Below are 20,008 nucleotides of genomic sequence, written 5' to 3' on the forward strand. Positions count from 1 at the left end.
GTTTCTTAAAACTTAAAGTGCCAGTTCACTTGTCATACTGTGTATACCGGGCTCCGTGGTTGACATCACCCATATGTGAGAATATGCTGCCTGCTTGTCCTAGGATGACAGCGTTTTATGACCTCATAGCACAGAAACATAGAAAGCCTGAGTACTCGCCCCAATGCCAGTCTTACTGCTCAGAGATGAGTTGTCCCTTTTATTGTCCTAGGCTGGTTCTCACCCCAGCAGAGCCAAGGAAAATCAAGGAACCCCCCCCCCAAACAAATAAACATAGTGCTCCAAATGATACACCGAGTAAAATCTCCCTCTATCTTTTTTTCAAGAGAGGAAGGAGAAACCCAGCTAGAAGGGAGTGGGGAGAGGAAGAGAACCTGGCACTCTCAAGCCAGCTGCCCAAGAGCTCCGCACCCCCAAGCTCAACCAAACTAGGAAACCCAGAAAGGGAGCAAACAACAAACTGAGCCCAGAAAAGCTGGGAGACTGCCTACCATCTGCTAGAAGTAGAGAAATACTGACTGAATGAGGTAAGGACTGGCCTGTATATGAGCAGAGTTCAGCTTTTACCCTCTAACTCCATCTGCAAGTAAACAGACAGACATAACCCACTCTTTAAAGACACATCTTATGCTAGATGTAATGGAATTCACCCATTCCTTCATAATCCCACAAGCAGGAGAAATTTAGAGCCAAGAAGCTACTCAACTTCTCTACATATGCTCCATGGTATTGCTTACCACACTGTGGTGGGAAAACGAACTTCCAGAGCTGGGCTGGGAGATTGGGCTCTGCTTAGAATTACTGAAGACAAGAGGCTGGGAAAGTGAAGGACTCTGGGATGATTCCAGGTTTGTAGACTCATGCTCCAAGGAGGATGATGTTTTTCCCAGAAGCACTGCCAAATCAATCCTACATTGAACAAAGATGAGGAAAGACATCACTCAGATGAGTGTTGTTTCTATTACAGACATTCCCTCCCCTCCTCCAGTTTCTCTTAAGGTCAATTACTTCCCACCACTATTTCGTCAATTTGTAACCTAGCTCCCTTAGGTGTCTTTTTCTTTTGATAGTTCTATATTTTATGTTTAAACTATAAGTACCACTTAGATATCACTGATTTGTAGTATATTAAAGCTGGACCTTGAATCTAGACATAATGGAGGCAAGTCATCATATTGGCTTGATTTACCTAGGTTTTCCATAATTTTTAGCTCAATTCTAATCTAATCATTATGTGATAATACCCCACTCATGTTTCGCCTAATTCTGGGCTACATCGGGTTTCGTTAATAACTTTATAAGATACAAAAACATTTTTAACATTATCCAAGACATATGAATAAAATGGAGATCTTATATCTATCATGCAAATAACCAGCAGAGCTTAAAGCTTAATAAGGTAAGTGTCTCAATTTAACCAAAACTGAAGCGAAAGGCCTCGTTTCTTCTAGCTTCTCACTCTATTAAGCAAAAGCCCTTCATCTGCCAGATCCCCTCCATATATCCCCCCCCCATTCCCCTAACCCCAAACCCAGGGATATGTTCAACCTAAAGGGATGTAAACCAAAATCCACTATGTCAATGAATCTAAATTATTACACTAGTCTGCACGATTTTGGATGACTGAAAACTAATATGTGATATTACCTCACTTTTTTATGCCGATTCCAGAACTGTTCTTAGTTTACTTCTGCATGAACCGCTTGTAGACCCCCAAAAAATCCTGCTTCAACCACTACACATCAAATCGAGCTTGATGAAGCAGTTTGTAAGGGCTCTACCACAGGATGAGCCCTGCTTAAAGTACCTTTCTAAGAAATTTCCCTTCATCACACAAGAAAAATTGAAAGATGGAATTTTTGTTGGTCCTCAAATAAAGAAACTGATTAAGGATGAAGATTTTGATAAAACAATGACTGAGAGGAACATCTGTACTTCATCTCCATTAGGTGAAATTCTTATCAAGACATCTCAAGTTTTATATATGTGGCAAATGCCCTGGAGGATTGTTTTTCTCTGTCCCCAAGCCCTGTTGAACCTGGATAGAGCCACTATAAATCGTGACCTGTAAATCCAAATCTGTGACTTCAAATGCTTGCATCAACATGGATTTCCAATCTCCTATCTTGTAAATCTTTTAAACCAGTATTTTCCAAGTTGATCCTGGAGTAACCACTTGCCAGACAGGTTTTCAGAATATCCACAGTGAATTACACTGGAAAGAGATTTGCATACAATGGAGGCAGAGTATGCAAATCAATTTCATGTGCATTCACTGTGGATATCCTGAAAACCTGACTGGCAATGGGCTACTCCAGGTCCAACTTGGGAAACCTTGCTTTAAACAATGAACTCCCTTCTACTGAGAGCAGGTGCTTTCTCATATTACAGGCAATGTTTTTTATACTGGATTACAAAAATCCCAATTATGTCGTCTGCAAACCCTTCAGAATACGCTGCTTGTTTTCTTCATTGTGCAAAAAAAAAAGTATGATCATGTTGCACCCCTTTTATATTCCATTCGCTGGCTTCTTGTTTAAAATTGTGTGTTTGATATTCAAAGCCTACCACTCTGGTTCTCCAGCTTGTCTTCAGTAATTACTCCTTACACCTCCTCCTACCCTTTGCGTTCTCTCGATGAACACTGCTTATTTCTCCCTGCTCAAAAAAAAAAAAAAATCCCCACTACGAATCTATGCAAAATTTGGCTTTTTATTCCAACCTTGGCACCAAAGATTTGAAAGGTCCTACCTACCTACATAAGATCTGAACCATCATTTGTTCAATTCAAACATTATTTGAACACCTATCTGCTTATGAACCCGAATCAGAATTCATGCAGTATATATAATTTTTTTCTTAATTGTAATTAGCTAGCTTTCTCAAGTTTTATTCTTTCCTGTATTTTCCTTTACTGAATTTTCAATGCTATATTGTACACCACATCAGCCTGATCCCAGAGTATGTGGTATAGCAAGTCATTGAATAAAGGACATAAAACAAGCAACACTCTGCTCTCTATCTACCAGAGCAGGGGTAGGGAACTCCGGTCCTCGAGAGCCGTATTCCAGTCGGGTTTTCAGGATTTCCCCAATGAATATGCATTGAAAGCAGTGCATGCAAATAGATCTCATGCATATTCATTAGGGAAATCCTGAAAACCCGACTGGAATACGGCTCTCGAGGACTGGAGTTCCCTACCCCTGTTCTAGAGAATGACACGGGGGAAAAAATCTGGCCCCGGCCCACCGTCCCTTCACCGCCCCATCACCGTCACCCCCATTACAGCCCCGTCACCATCACTGCCATCCCATTCACCGCCCCCAGAGCATCCATACAAGCCTCAGCACTGCAATATTTAGCTTATTCCTTCCTTATAAATCAAAATTCTGGCTGCTGAACTGGAGAAATACGTTCAGCTGGCAGGGCTTTCTTTATAAATTTTTAGCAACACAACTAATATACTACTGTATCCTAAAGTAGAAAAAAAAAAGAAATATAATTTTTTTTTCTACCTTTGTTGTCTGGTTTCTGCTTTCCTCATCTTCTCATTCAATTCCTTCCATCCACTGTCTCTCTTCTCTCTACATCTTCCATTTGCTCTGTTACTGTGCCTCTCCCTTTCTCCCCCCCTTCCAAATTGGTCTGGCATCTGTCTTCTCCCCTGCCAGCATCTTCTCCCCACTCTCTCTTCCCCATGTCCCTTCAGCGTCTTCTCCCCACTCTGTCTTCCCCATGTCCCTTCAGCATCTTCTCCCCACTCTGTCTTCCCCATGTCCTTTCAGCGTCTTCTCCCCATTCTGTCTTCCCCATGTCCCTTCAGCGTCTTCTCCCCACTCTGTCTTCCCCATGTCCCTTCAGCGTCTTCTCCCCATTCTGTCTTCCCCATGTCCCTTCAGCGTCTTCTCCCCACTCTGTCTTCTCCATGTCCCTTCAGCGTCTTCTCCCCACTGTTTTACCCATTTCCCTTCAGCGTCTGTTCCTCTCCACCCCACCTTTCCTTTCTCCCTCCCTGCCCCTTACCTTTGTGGTGTTTTCACCTCCCCCCCCCCCCACAGCAAGAACACCTCTTAGCCGCTTTCGTCATGCACCCACGCCCCCCCCCCCCCCCGGGACAACAGGTCCGGTCCGATAACTGTGCCAACAAACCTCCCTGCCCTTTACCTTTGTGACCGGCAATCTCTAAACTGCCTTCTTACAGCAGCCGGAGCGTTGAAGTTGCATATGGCTGCCAGAAAGGTCGTCTCTGATGCAACTTCCGGTTGCGTCAGAGATGACCTTTATGGCAGCCATACGCAGCTTCGATGCTCCGGCTGCTATAAAAAGGTAGTTTAGAAATTGCAACCACAAAGGTAAGGGGCAGGGAGGAAGTAGGGAGATGTTTAGACTTGGCAGCAGTAAGGAGGGAAGGATGACCGTGCTGTGGGGACAAGGCCATTCACCGCTCCACGGGGCAGTGAATGGCTTTGTCCTCGTAGCCACAGTGAACACAGTTTTTTCCTCACCGTTTTGGCGGGTAACACCCATCGTGTCATTTTCTACTATCTACTTCAGAAAGCAGGTGAAAGCCTGGCTCTTCACCCAAGCCTTTAATACATAAGGTGAAGACTATACACTCATTCTGCACCAGAAGTAGCTTGCCACAAACACTACTCCCTCCAGCCATTCTGACTGACTCCCCACCCACGGCAAAATGGTAGGAGGGATGCCCACTCCCTCCTGCATGAAAGACCTTCCCCCCCCCCCCCCCCCCCCCCCCCCCGAAGAAAAAAGGCAGGAGGGATGCCCTCTCCTCTCCTGCCACTAAGGTGTCCTCTCCCTCCACCTCCCCCCAAAAAAGGCAGGAGGGATGCCCACTCCCTACTGCCACCTGAGGCCCCCCTCCCCTTCCAGGCCCCTGTGCCCCATATCTTAAAAGTTGTGAACAGGAGGTACTGAAAACACCTGCTCCTCCTGAGGCATCTGAGCCACTCAGCAATTTCCTTAGGAAGGTGCCTATGGAAATTCCTGATTGAGGCCTGATTGGCCTCCCAAGGAAGGAACCCGAGGTGTCTGAGCCAATCAGGGCCTTAGGCCCTTCCCTGTGCATTTCATAATGCACCAGATTGGGGCTTAAAGCCCAGTGTCGTCGGCGAGAGGGGAGGATCAGGAGGTGTTTTCAGTACCTCCTACTCCCAACTTTTAAGGTTCAGGGCACGGAGGCCTGGAGGGGTAGGGGGCCTCCGGTGGCAGGAGGGAGTGGGCATCCCTCCTGCCATTTGTTTTAGGTTAGGGTCAGTCGCCGCATTTGTCTGGGGGGGGCGGAGGGTGCGCGCGACTGTCAGGGGTCGTTGGGGGAGGATTTTTTTTCTCTTTTTTTTTTTTAAGGGACAGGTTTTGTGTGTGTAATACACGCAAAATATCTGTGCCATTGGAAAAAAAAAACCCAACTAAAAACCCAACTAAAAACCCAGGCAGACCTGTCGATAACACAGTTACCAACAGGTCTACAGCAATCGGGTTTTAGGACCGGTAAAACCCGATGCTAAATAGCCAAGCAATGTAAATGAATCACTTGGCTATTTTGCATGGGGTTTTACTAATCTGCGTGGGTTGGATCAGAAAATGGGCGATCAAGGAGAAAAATATGTGGTGGGCCGTTTAGTGAATCAGGTTGGTTAGAAGCATACAGCTGAGACATCTCTAAGAAGAAAATTGGGGGGGAGGTGGGGTAAATGGATGGATGGACTCAGCAGCCTGAGCATGGCACTCCTGAGGTCGAACAGGCCCCCAAAAGGGTTTATCCAAGTTCTAACTAACAACGGGAAAGCATGAACAGGCTTAGCACCTCCACCTGCTGGAGGCTGAGAACAGACTGATTGTAGATGGGACTGCACAGCCCACTTGTACTACTGCCAAAAGTCAATGTGTTCTCAGTCTCCATTCTGTACCGGTCTGGAGGAACAATAAAAAGTAGCTGCTCTTCAGCTGCTGCCAAGCGACAGAGCTAGAAAGCACCAAGCACTGTGATATTCTTTAACATAAGAAATGATATTAGTTCAAAACCAGCCCTCTTGCAGAAGAGATCTGCTGTTTTGAATAGTCTCACCTCTGCCCAGCTGTAATTGTCACATTCTCAGCAGGTAGGGGTGCTGCAGTCACACTGGATGCAGTGAAGATCTTGGTTTCTGAAAGCTAATGACATAAAAGAGAGACTTACCACTAGAAGAGAATACACCCATGCAAAGACACAAAATGAGCTTTGTCCCCATGGTTATCAAGGCCTTTTCTCTCCCAGAAATTACTGGAAAAGAGGCAGCCTGGCTCTTCTCTTTAAATCATTTTTTGACATACAGCTTCTCGAAAAGGGTAGTGACACATCATTAGAATATATGCTAGCTTCTGTCAATGATGAACTCCACTGCCACCCATCGGGTATTCTGGCACTATATCGTTCCCCAATTCCTTGTAATAAATCCTCCGAACTTGTCTTTGAGATCATAACAAGCGCTTTTCTAAAATTTCAACGATTACTGATTATTAGTGATATTAACCTCCATCTAGATCAGTGGTCTCAAACTCAAACCCTTTGCAAGGCCACATTCTGGATTTGTAGGTATTTGGAGGGCCTCAGAAAATATAGTTAATGTCTTATTAAAGAAATGACAATTTTGCATGAGGTAAAACTTTTTATAGTTTATAAATCTTTCTTTTTAGCTACATCTTAATAATAATATTGTAATGTATAGCTAAAGAGACATAGGATCAAGAAACTGTTTTATTTTACTTTTGTGATTATGATAAACATACCGAGGGCTTCTAAATAGTACCTGGCGGGCCATATGTGGCCCCCATGCCGTGAGTTTGAGACCACCAATCTAGATGATAACACTAGTAAGGATGTAACTGAATGCAGCAATTTTCTTACTCCTCTGGGCTTTCCCTCTCTTAAGACCTCTCCAACCCACGAAAAGGGGCACTCTCTTGATTATCATCAGCTTTCTCGACCTTACTGATTATAAAACTTTAGTTGAAGATGTTCGTTGGGAACAAGTCTCTTAGTCCGACCACTTTTTAGGCGCTTTCTGTCTTCCTGTTTTTATGTCTCAAGTTGGGGTTCAATCCTGTGCCTCAAAACCTATTACCTTCCGCAAGAAAATTGCAAGTGAACAGTTCTGGACCCAATTTCTTGAGCAGTTCACTCTCTGCCCTAAGCCCGACGCCTCAGAAGTCAGCTGGCATAAATGGGTAACCCTCTCCTAATCTACTTACTGCTCTCTTGCCCCCCTATTTACTAAGACTGTTTCCTATTCCCGCAAGGCCCCCTGGTACCTTCCTTACCACAGAGAACTGAAGCAGAAATGCTAAGTACTGGAGCGGAAATGGAAAAAATCCAAAGCTCCTGCAGATAGACAGTCTTGGAGGGACAGTATCAGGTTCTATAATACAGCACTAAAGAAAGCTAGAAATTTTTATGGTGACAAAATTACCAGATCCAATAATGAAAGTAGTAATTTAAAATCTGGCGCTCCTTAACTTCTAACCATGATTCATCCATACTAGAGAATGACACGGGGAAAAAATTTGTCCCCATCAACGCCCTGTCCCTGCGACCACCATCCCTGTCACCGCCCCGTCCCCGCGACCACTGTACCCGCCCTGTCGCCGTCACTGCAACCACTGTCCCTGCCCCGTCCCCCCGATCACTGTGCCCGCCCCGTCCCCACGACTACTGTCCACTCCCTCCTTCCTAATGTGAGGAAACATCCCGCCCGATCGCCGCGTCCTGCCATCTCCCTCCCTCCACCTCACCTTAGGTGCCTGCCGAGTCTGACTTTAATTCTTCTCCCAGCCACACGCTTTCGATAAGCCACGCGCACGGCTGATTGAGCTGTTGAATCTTCTCCTCTGACCCAGCTTCCTGTTTCCGGTTCCTTCAGAGGAGATTCAACAATTCAAGCAGCTGCGCACGCGCGACTTATTGAAAGCATGCTAGCTGGGAGAAGAATTAAACTCGGATTCGGCAAGCACCTAAGGTCAGGTGGAGGGAGGGAGATGGCAGGACGTGGGATGCGGCGATCGGGTGGGGATGTTGGACCACGCGATCCGTGCTGGCTTCACTGCGGAGACGAGACCATTCACCGCTCCACGGGGCGGTGAATGGCCTTGTCCCCGTCCCCGCAGCGACCACTAATTTTCTCTTCCCGTTTCGGCAGGTTACCCGCGGCTACTTGCGGCTAGCCGCGGGTAACAACCACCGTGTCATTCTCTAATCCATACATCTTTCCTCCCCAGTAGCAGATGATCTAGCAAAAATTTTTAATGACAAGGTTGCTACTACGGCTTTGGCGGTATATAAGAATAAAATTATTATTATTATAAGAAACTCTTTTCTATCACTGGCTTCTTACAACTCTCTGGTGACCAATGACACCACTTCTACCTTAGTAGACAGAGCCTGGACTACCTTCGAGTATGTATCTGAGGCTGAGGTTTCAAAACTGTATCACAAATTAAGATCTTGTAAATGCGTCTTGGATCCATTTCCCTCATACCTATATGAGAAAATTCCCACTCAGGCTATCTCATCGCTCACCAGACTTATAAATTCTGCCTTACTGTCAGGTCTATTTTCTGAAGAGATGGGCCGCATTGCTCTGTCCCCACTATTGAAAAAAGTTGACCTAGACCCTTCCTCACCGTCTAGATACCGACCCATAGCAAACATTCCCCTCTTGACCAAAATGTTAGAGTCTATCATATCTGCTCAACTTTCGTCATATTTAGATTTTCCATTCTGTTACCTTGTCAATATGATTCCAGACCTAACTTCAGTACCGAATCTCTATTGGTCTCACTAATCTCAAAGGTTCAGCAACTACACTCTTGTAATAAGTTTGCAATTCTATTACAATTTGACCTATCAGCGGCCTTTGACATCAATCACCACGACATTCTGATCTACCAACTTTTTGAGATAGGTATTCATTCTACTGTCTTAGACTGGTTCTCAAAATTCTTATAATCTCGCTCATACACTGTTAATATGAATGGCACCAGGTCATCACCCTGGAAGCCGCTATGTGGAGTCCTGCAGGGATCACCTCTGTCCTCTATTCTTTTCAATATCTATATGTCCACCTTGAAGCTTTTCCATCTCTTCCCCTTTGAAACACTGTATACATATGCAGATGACATCTTCGTCCTTCTCAATTCAAATCTTACTAACCTCACCAAGAATATTATAGAATGCATAACGAAACTTCAATCCTGGGCCCTTACTGTACAAATAAAGCTAAATGAGTCCAAAACAAAACTACTTTGGCTTGGTCCAAAGTTAGATCAGCTACCTCCGTTCATTCCACTGCCTTCTGGACTTTCACTGCAGATTGCATTCTCAAGCAAAGTTTTGGGCATCATTATAGACTCAAAACACTTTCATGTACTGATCATCTTAACTCTCTAGTAAAAAAAAAAATTTTAATGCTTTTTTAGCCTCCATATGTTGAGGAAAGTGAGATCCTGTTTCCACCACCAACATTTTGCTGTCCTTGTTCAATCAATCATTCTTTCGAGGCTGGACTATTGCAACTTGGTCTATTTAAGTCTGACCAAGAAAAGTCTTCAAAAACTTCAGCAGATCCAGAATATTGCAGCTAGGCTGATCTTTGCAAAGAGCAAATTTGACCATGTTTCACTGCTCTTGCTACAACTCCACTGGCTCCCAATAATTTCCAGGATCTACTTTAAATGTGCCTGCCTAACTTTCAAGATCCTCCATGGCTTTCTTCCCCCTTTATTTCCTCTGTCTTGGAATACTGCGAGACCCGACATCACCAGATCTATCCAAAAGCTCAAATTAACTTTTCCCTCACTAAAAGATATTACCTACATTGGAAAACTATGGAAATCTCTTCACTTCAAAACTACACAGCTCTGGAATAATTTCCCTGCCCAGCTGCGCAACCTGGGCTCTTTCCAACTATTCCGTAGACACCTGAAATCTTGGCTATCTTCTAAAATGTAAATTTCCGCTTCCCCCTATCACCAACTCCCACTGTACTTACCTTCTAACTTTTGTAAACCATGTTGAGCTCTATATTTATGGAGAAGATGCAGTATATAAGCTTAAAGTTTAGTTTACTGTACAACTCTCCAGCCAGTGCATGTCTCTGTAAAGACCAAAAGCAATTAGTTTTCTTTCCTTGAGTCCTTCAGACCAGTCCAGAACCAACAGATGGAGACAGAGAAAGCACAGTTACTTACCGTAACAGGTGTTATCCAGGGACAGCAGGCAGCTATTCTCACATATGGGTGACGTCATCCGACAGAGTCCGGATGCGGACGCCTCACAAGCAGACTTGGTTGAAGAAACTCAAAGTTTCGAGTCGCCCGTACCGCGCATGCGCGAGTGCCTTCCTGCCCAGCGCAGGGCGCGTCTCCTCAGTTCAGATAGCCAGCAGAGAAGCCAACCAGGGGAGGTGTGTGGGTTGTGAGAATAGCTGCCTGCTGTCCCTGGATAACACCTGTTATGGTAAGTCACTGTGCTTTATCCCAGGATAAGCAGGCAGGTATTCTCACATATGGGTGATCTCCAAGCTAACCAGAATGGGATGGTGGGAGTGCTGGCAATTTAGGAGAATAAATTTTGTAATACTGTTTGGCCAAACTGTCCATCTCGTCTGGAGAAAGTATCCAGACAATAGTGAGAGGTGAAGGTATGAACCGAGGACTAAGTGGCAGCCTTACATATCTCCTCAATCGGTGTCGATCTGAGGAAGGCTACAGAGGCCGCCATTGCTCTGACCTTATGGGCTGTGACCTTACAGGGAAGGGGTAATCCAGCCTGGGCATAGCAGAAAGAGATACAAGCCGCCATCCAGTTGGAGATGGTACGCTTCGAGACAGGGCGTCCCAATTTGCTCGGATCAAAGGAGACGAAAAGTTGAGGAGCAGTTCTGTGTGGTTTGGTGTGTTCCAAGTAGAAGGCCAAAGCACATTTACAATCCAGAGTATGAAGAGCAACTTCTCCAGGATGAGAATGATGCTTTGGAAAAAGCACTGGAAGAACAATGGATTGATTGAGATGAAATTCCGAGACCACTTTAGGGAGGAATTTAGGATGAGTACAAAGAACCACTTTATCATGATGGAACACAGTGAAAGGTGGATCAGCAACTAAAGCTTGCAGCTCACTGACTCTTCGAGCAGAAGTGAGGGCAATGAGAAATACCACTTTCCAAGTGAGATACTTGAGATGAGCGGTATCAATTGGTTCATATGGAGGCTTCATTAATTGAGTAAGGACAACATTGAGGTCCCAAATCACAGGAGGCGGTTTGAGAGGAGGTTTAACATTGAAAAGTCCTTTCATGAATCTGGATACCACTGGATGAGCAGAGAGGGGTTTCCCTTCAATAGGCTGATAGAAGGCCACAATTGCACTGAGATGGACTCGGATCGATGTAGACTTAAGGCCAGAATTGGATAAGTGCAAAAGGTAGTCCATAACAGAAGATAAGGAGGAAAGTTGAGGCTCCTTATGATGAGAAAAACATCAGGTAGAAAATCTAGTCCACTTTTGGTGATAGCATTGTCTAGTGGTAGACTTTCCAGAAGCTTCTAAAACATCTCTTACAGGTTGAGAAAACTGAAGAGGAGTTATGTTGAGAGGTACCAAGCTGTCAGGTGGAGCGACTGCAGGTTGGGAAGAAGCAGAGATCCTTGACTCTGTGTAAGCAGAGAAGGAAAAACTGGTAGAAGGTATGGCTCCCTGCTGCTGAGTTGAAGTAGAAGGGAGTACCAGGGTTGTCTCGGCCACCGAGGAGCGATTAGAATCATGGTGGCATGACCAGACGAAGATGAGAGGGAATGGAGGAAACACATAGAGGAAAAGGTGCGTCCATTCCAGAAGAAATGCATCTGCCTCGAGGCGATGAGGGGAGTAAATCCTGGAGCAGAACTGAGGCAGTTTGTGGTTGTGGGGAGCTGCAAAGAGATCTGAGGCGTTCCCCACTGTGAAAAAATGTGATGAAGAGGCGAAGAATGGAGTGTCCATTCGTGAGGTTGTAGAAGACGACTCAAATTGTCTGCTAAGCAATTTTCCGCCCCTTGAATGTAGATAGCTTTGAGGAAGGTGTTGTGGCGGATTGCCCAGTCCCAAACCTTCAAAGCTTCTGACAAAGGGAGGCAGATCCCGTCCCTCCCTGTTTGTTGACATAATACATGGCGACTTGGTTGTCCATTCGAATGGAGGACTACTTGGTCGTGAAGCAGATGTTGAAACGCGTGGAGAGCTTTGAAGATCGCTCTGAGCTCCAACAGATTGATGTGACACTGACAATCCGTACGAGTCCAGAGGCCTTGAGTACGGAGACCATCGAGATGAGCGCCCCAAGTGTAGGTCGAAGAGTCTGTCGTGAGGACCTTTTGATGTGGGGGCGTTTGAAAAAGCAAGCCTCTGGAAAGATTGGAAGAGAGCATCCATCAATGGAAAGACTATTTCAATGAAGGAGTGACTGATATGTGTCGAGAAAGAGGGTCGCAAACTTGCGTCCATTGAGTTGCCAGGGTCCACTGAGGAATTCTGAGGTGAAGTCTGGCAAAAGGAATCACATGTACTGTGGAGGCCATGTGACCCAGAAGTATCATCATGTGTCTCACTGAGATGGAGGAGCGGGAAGACACTGTATGACAGAGGTGACGAAGAGCTTCCAATCGTTGTTGCGGAAGAAATGCTCTGAGTTGGATAGTGTCTAGAAAAGCTCCAATGAATTGTAGAGTCTGTGAAGGCTGAAGTTGAGATTTGGGAAAGTTGATTTCGAATCCCAAATTTTGGAGGAACCAGGTAGTCTATTGGGTCGCTAGAATAACCCCTTGAGATGTTGACTCTTTGATGAGCCAGTCGTCGAGGTAGGGAAATACCTGAAGACCATAGTTCCATAGAGCCGCTGACACCACTACCAGGCACTTGGTGAACACTCTGGGAGATGAAGCTAGGCCGAAGGGCAGCACTCTGTATTGATAATGCAGATTCCCCACCCGAAATCTGAGATATTGACGGGAGGCCGGATGTATGGGAACATGAGTGTAGGCCTCCTTGAGATCCAGAGAGCATAACCAGTTGTTCTGCTCGAGAAGGGGATAAAGGGATGCCAGGGACAACATGCGAAACTTTTCTTTGACTAGAAAGTGGTTGAGAGCTTTGAGATCCAGAATGGGTCGCAGATCGCCTGTCTTCTTCGGAACAAGGAAGTAACAGGAGTAAAACCCCTTGTTCTGCTGTTCCAAAGGAACTGGCTCGATAGTATGGAGGCGAAGCAGAGCTTGAGCTTACTGAAGAAGGGCGGTCTGGGATGAACTGGAAGGATCTCTCTTGGAGGAAGGTCCGGAAGAACCTGATTGAAATGAAGAGAGTATCCTTCCTTGATGATGGTAAGTACCCAGAGGTCTGACGTAATTGTCGTCCATCGGTGGTAAAAAAGATGGAGACGACCTCTTATAGGGGAAAAAGAAGGCAGAGCAGAACGACGGAGGTTATGCTCTGTTCCAAGCAGTCAAAAACGCTGAGTAGGCTTAGGTTCAGCAGAAGGTTGAGGTTTATGCAGCTGTTTTTGAGGCTGCTGCTTCTTAAGAGGAGGATGAGTATAAGGAGCCTGCTTCGGAGCAAAACATCGCTGATAAATAGGAGGGCGTACAGGTTTAGCAGGAGTTGACTTTGGCTTAGGTCTGACAATAGAAGCAAAGGACTTTTCATGGTCAGACAATTTCTTGGTGGTTGCCTTGATAGATTTGCCCTCACAAGTAATATTAGCTAGGCAGTCCTAAAGGTTAGGGTCCATGTCAATGGTACAAAGCCAGGCAAGACGACGCATAGCCACTGAAAAAGCAGCTGCTCTAGCAGATATCTCGAAGGCATCATAAGATAATTGGAGAAGATGTAAACGAAGTTGAGATATAGAAGCAATAACTTCTTGAAACTCAAAGTGCTTTTGAGTATCCAAATAACTCATGAATTATGGAAGTAGAGAAATAAGGAACTCAAAATAGTAATAAAATGAATATTATAATTAAGGACTTTAGAAGACATCATGGCATTTTGATAGATGCGACGTCCACATTTGTCTATAGTTTTCCCTTCTCTTCCAGGGGGTACGGTAGCATAGACTTTGGAAGGATGGGATCTCTTCAAAGAGGACTCAACAAACAGGGATTGATGAGATAACTGAGAGTTGTCAAACCCTTTGCGGTGTACAGTTTTATAGCGAGAATCCAATTTTCCTGGAACAGCTGGTAAGGAAAAAGGAGTCTCCATGCACCGACCAAAAGTCTGATTTAAAAGCTTATGAAGAGGAAGCTTAAGTGGCTCAGCCGGAGGTTGAGGAAGATGCATGACTTCGAGATACTCCTTGGAGTATTTGGAGCCAGTATCTAATTTAAGATCCAAGTCCATAGCCATCTGACGGAGAAAAGATGAAAGTGAGAGTTGATCCGCCAGGGCTTTGCCTCGAGAAGGACTAGAGGACGTCGAGGCAGCCTGTGTCAAAGATGAAGCGTCAGCATGTAAAAAGGCATCAGATGAATATGGTGACTTGGACGAAGCAATCGAATGTGGAATATCCGGCGTGGGAGACCTTGAACAAGGAGTACGTGGAGTAGAACGAGGCTTAGTGGAAGAACCATGTCTGGAAGTATGGCTCGATGAAATCCTCGAGTGGTGATGAGAACTGTGTCTGGAAGCAGATCTCGAAGAGCGATGAGACCTCGTCGAAGAATGGAGAGAGGTAGAGGAACCTCAATGTACTCTCAAAGACTCTGCTCCTTGTATAGAGTGTGAGGAATCCTGTCGAGGCATATGCAAAGATTCTGCTCCTTGCTGAACATGCTTAGATGCCAGACCAGACACTCGCAGAGACTTTGCTCTCTGCAAAGAGTGTGGAGGATCAGACTGAGGCAAGGAAAGCGGCTCGACCTCGCGGGAGTCTGCTACATGCCCAGGCTGGATAAGAGGGAGAAGCTTCGGTCCCATGTTAGTAAGGAACTGAACGATGTGCTTCTCCAATAAGGTCTGGAAGGAAGCAGGCAAAAATGGATCTGCGTCTGAAACGGGTCCACTTGCCTTGGCTGGAGGTTCCTTCGGGGTAGTGTGATTGTGCTTCGACTTGGTAGTCTTAGGCACTTTAATCACTACCGCTGGAACAGTCTGCTGAGCTATCTGACCTGAGTAAACAGGGGAAGATACAGCAGATGTCGATGAAGTAAGAGCCGCTGCAAAAGACGAAGGTCTGATGAGGCTCGAGGTAGAAGCAGTAGAAGCTGAAGGACCATCTGCTGAAGTCAAAGCCGAAGTCGTCTTCGAAGTGAAGGCTGAGGTTACCTTGGAAGTCAAGGTCGAGGTCATCTTCGAAGTCAAGGGTTCAGAAGAATCCATTCCGAAAAGCTTGTCCACTAGGATACGACGTTTAAAAGCACGAGGCTGAAGCGTTTGGCAAGGCAGGCACGATCTAGGATGATGCTTAGGCCCAAGGCACTCGAGGCAGCGACGGTGAGGGTCCGTAATAGAGATCACGCGCTGACACTTGCTACACTTCTTGAAGCCCATAGCAGGCCAGGACATAAAAGTGAAAACAGCCACCGCAAGATCGAAGTTGTTGGGCTGCGGCCGAGTGGCCAGCTCTGAAAAACGGACGGAAGAAGGAGAAATTTTTTTTTTAACTGAAAATAAAATAAAGAAAGAAAATAAACACAAACCACGGTTAGAGAAGGCACAAGTAACAAAAAACGTAGAGAGTCGAAGACGGACTTCTCAGCTCCGCAGAAAACAAGAACTGAGGAGACGCGCCCTGCGCTGGGCGGGAGGTACTTGCGCATGCGCGGTGCGGGCAACTCAAAACTTCAAGTTTCTTCAAGCAAGTCTGCTTGTGAGGCATCCGCATCTGGGCTCCGTCGGATGACATCACCCATATGTGAGAATACCTGCCTACTTGTCCTGGGATAATACTGCCTACTGAGCCCTCTCTATAAAAGGGCATCATGCAGTATTTACTCATCAGTATTCTGTCTCCAAAAGATAGCAATAAACATTTCATGCTGCTGGCTCTGAGATAATCCTGGACTTGGCCCAGCTGGAGAGCCGTTTCCTCAGCTAATGCCCAGGGGATAACCCATTAGTTCTGGACTGGTCCGGGGGATAAGGGAGAAAGAAAATTAACATAACATACAGAATTATGGATGTTTTTCACAGAACAGCTTCTCCAAGGAGGTCCTGGAGGAAAAACAGCATGGGAGCAGCACAGGAAATTCTTAAGTGAAGGATATATGAGAGTAATGTTGACACCCCCCCCCCTTTCCTGTAAAAAGTGGATGTACATGCACATCTGTGTTCCATTCCTCTGCCTCCTTTCCTGGGGGGGGCATCTATATTAGGCCTAAATCTCATCTCACTTAGATAGCACTCCTCTGGACTCTACCTACCTTCCTGGAAGATTTTGCCCCAAGAATTTGATAATATTTCTAGAAATTTTTACTATGCTAATTCCACCCTTAATTATGCCTCACTACTTGCATCCCTCTCTTACTAATGTCTATCAGTGTTTAACAACCTTGAGGACAGGCAAGATTATCTCCAAGTAATCAACAGGGTGAGTATGAATGCTTCCATATGTAATATACCCATAAACCTTTGTCCTACTGGCCAAAAAAACTTACATCTTCATTCCAGTCTTCAGTTCCCCATTCCTCTGTTGCTGTCCTCCACGCACCTATAAGTACATCAGGAAAGTTCAAGTGTTATAACACTGCTTTTGCAGAACCTGCTCAACTACAGAAAGGAAACTTTGTACTCAAAAAAGGCAGGACAAGGCAATTAAGGACTCAAAGATCTTCATGCCTCTTAAAAGCCTTCATTCCTTCCACACTGCCCCTCCCCCCAGTCTGTACATGTCCACTCTTAATAAATGTGCCCAGCCAAAATTAATGGAAACAAAAAAGAAACATCAGATCCCAACATATTTGAGGTATTAGCTTCTATCAGGAAAAAAATAACTACACTATTCACACAGGCAGTCAGTCAGTCCTCTGCTCTAGGGTAAAATGTGTCTCAAGAATTAGCAGTTATAACAGCCCCACATGCTGCCTGGAGTAAGAGTTCACATTACAAAATTCCAAATACTTCAGTTTTATGCACAAGAGAGGATGTGCTTCCCAATCTGATCCTTAAAAACTCAAACAGGTTGAGGGTTTAGGATGTTCTCTAACTTGTACATGTTATTGATCTGCTGTTCTTGTTCATTAAAAACATTTCTAACATGTACAAAAATACCCCAACAGGTCTAATTTTTAGGGGATTAACCTGGCCCACTCCAAAAGGCACATCATAAATATTCTTTGCTCATATCACAAACAGCAGTCCTACTGGGGGCTTCCAGGGACAACATGTAAAAGTCAATCTATCTATCTATCTATCTATATATATAAAATTGGAGGTATGTATGTGTGTGTGTATGTATGTACCGCGATCACGCAAAAACGGCTTGACCGATTTGAACAAAACTTGGTATGCAGATCCCTCACTACCTGGGGTGATATGTTCTGGGGGTCTCGTGGCCCACCTGCAAACGTGGGCGGAGCTACAAACAGAAAATCAGATTTCACCCATTCATGTCAATGGAAAAAATGTAAAAAGCTGCCATTCTCACAGTAATTCAAAAACGGCTTGACCGATTTGAACGAAACTTGGTATGCAGATCCCTCACTACCTGGGGTGATATGTTCTGGGGGTCTCGCGGCCCACCTGCACACATGGGCGGAGCTACAAACAAAAAATCAGATTTCACCCATTCATGTCAATGGAAAAAATGTAAAAAGCTGCCATTCTCACTGTAATTCAAAAACGGCTTGACCGATTTGAACGAAACTTGGTATGCAGATCCCTCACTACCTGGGGTGATATGTTCTGGAGGTCTCTCGGCCCACAACTCTATGTTGCTTGCTCAAGGGTGGGTTCACTCAACAATTTATATGTTCTTGCTCCTGGAGGTGAAACTAAAAATGTTGTTTATAATCACGTTTTGCGTTAGTTGTATTGTATTCATTTTGTCAAATATTTCACATTATAATTTGAATATTGTACTTTTTATTAAGCTGTAAAAAAATAATTTCATTCACCACTATAAAGTATCTTTATTTGAATCCATTTACAGTGTTATTACTATAATGAAATACCCGTGCAACTCCGGGGCATCAGCTAGTAGTTCATAAATGATGTTCATAAAATGCTGTTGTGTGGAGCAAATGAAAATTCCCCCCCCCCAAAAAAAACACCCTTCCATAATGCACCAAGGGGTAACATAGGCAGCGAGACAGAAGGGCAGAATTTTCCACCCACTTCATGTAGAGAGCCTTCCAGCACCTTTAGCAGAATGCCAAAAGATGAAGCCAGGATCAGGTCAAGCTACAACACTTCAAATACAGTGCATTTTTAAGAAGTACAAGGGAAGGACACATCCACAGAGATGACAACAGAAGCAAGAAAAAGAAAGATCCGGGGCAGTTATGTATCGTACCAGGAGCAGTGGAAAATTTTCGGGGATAATTTGACCCTTCACCCCCAATGAAATCAAGTCCTGAAACAAAAAAAGACAAAGAAAAACAACCAATCAAACCAAGCAGGTCAGCTGCAGAGTCCCAGGCACACAGTTTGGCTACTGAGCACGGCTCCGATGGAAACACAAAGGGGGCCATGCAGAACAGAAGCAGTTGCTTGAGTATTTACAAGACTACATGAAATATGAAAGTGATGCTGGCATCTTTTGGGTTACTGTACAAATAGCATACATGAGTCGATCCGCTTTATGATTTAATTACAGCAGTGTCTGTTGGCTTCTCCTCCTGCAGGAGTGAGGTAACTAGCAGAACTATGGGAGAAGAGGGTCTCTGTACTGCAACAGCTGGTGGAAGGAGAGGTTGCTGCAGGTCAGATTAATATGTATTGATAGGGGTTGTGCACTGGAGTGGGATCTCAGAAATAAAACAGAAGGTGCTATGGGTTATGAATGAGGTGCCCTGGCAAAGCTGTTGGGAGTTTGGGGCATTGAGGATCACGGAACTTGGAGAATTGAATGTGTTGAGGGAATCATCTCTTGCAGCTCCAGTACCCCTTCTTCCAATGATGCACCTAGGGACGTTTGATGTCATTTCATGGCTCCACTGCCTCTTACAACTTAAATTGTAAGCTCACTTGAGCAGAGAAAGGAGACATAAACTTTTTATTTATTGTACAGTAACTCACCGTGAGCTCAAAATGAAATCTAAAATCCACTATGCAAGTGCTACGCTATTTCATATTAACAGCTGGCTCTTGACATACCTGTCCCATCATCTGGCTCCGAGCTGCCAGAGTTATTCCAGGTGCTGCCGTTATTTCCGTAGCTATCTTCCATGCCTGTGGCTTCCGCATAATCAGCTGGATTAAACGTTCTGAAAACAAAGAGTTTGTGCAATTTCATTCAGTTTGGATAATGTGCACTTAATAATCACTTTCTAACTCATTCTCTTACTGCAAACTTTCATTGCTCTTTTGTCATCTCTCACTTCTTCTCCCTTCACTGGCTCCTGAACTTCTCACCCATCCCTGAACTTCAAGTCTCTCTCTCTTTCTCTCTCTCGCCTACTCTTCCAGTTCTTTCATCCTTCTTCCTGCAGCTTATTGATATCACAGAGAAGAATCAGGATGAATGTGTGATTGCTCTTCATGATTGCACCTCCTCCTCCACCCACTTCATCCATATTACTGGACCAGAAAAAAAGTAGCAAAAACTACCTTGGGCTAAACCTGGAAAGACATTACAAAAATAATAGTTCCTCTCCCATTCTTTCACTTTGCCTTCATCGTCCTCTCTCTCACTTCCTCTGCTTGCTCCCCTCATCTGTGACAGCACCACACACAGCTTCCGAACTCATGGGCTAGCATCTTCTCCCTGCTAATCCTATTCAAGGCAGGACTGGCAGAAGTGCAGGCCCAAGAGTTCTG

At 45.0% G+C, this 20,008-nt stretch overlaps 1 protein-coding gene across 8 annotated transcripts in view; it reads right to left on the reverse strand.

Moving 5' to 3' along the window:
- Positions 1-20,008, reverse strand: part of UBAP2L (ubiquitin associated protein 2 like) — a 209,072-nt gene that overhangs the window by 152,309 nt on the left and 36,755 nt on the right. For all 8 annotated transcript variants that reach the window (XR_004537187.1, XM_033923051.1, XM_033923053.1 and 5 more), the window contains exons 8-12: positions 19,346-19,455; positions 18,543-18,602; positions 16,687-16,739; positions 6,089-6,174; positions 738-909 (exon numbers count right to left, since the gene is read on the reverse strand). Coding sequence is in view for 7 of the 8 variants with exons in the window: in XM_033923051.1 (XP_033778942.1) it covers positions 738-909; positions 6,089-6,174; positions 16,687-16,739; positions 18,543-18,602; positions 19,346-19,455 (481 nt within the window). In the remaining variant the exon portion in view is untranslated. The remainder of the gene's footprint in view (positions 1-737; positions 910-6,088; positions 6,175-16,686; positions 16,740-18,542; positions 18,603-19,345; positions 19,456-20,008) is intronic.

Source organism: Geotrypetes seraphini, chromosome 16 (genome assembly GCF_902459505.1).
Source record: "Geotrypetes seraphini chromosome 16, aGeoSer1.1, whole genome shotgun sequence".
Lineage (NCBI taxonomy): Eukaryota > Metazoa > Chordata > Amphibia > Gymnophiona > Dermophiidae > Geotrypetes > Geotrypetes seraphini.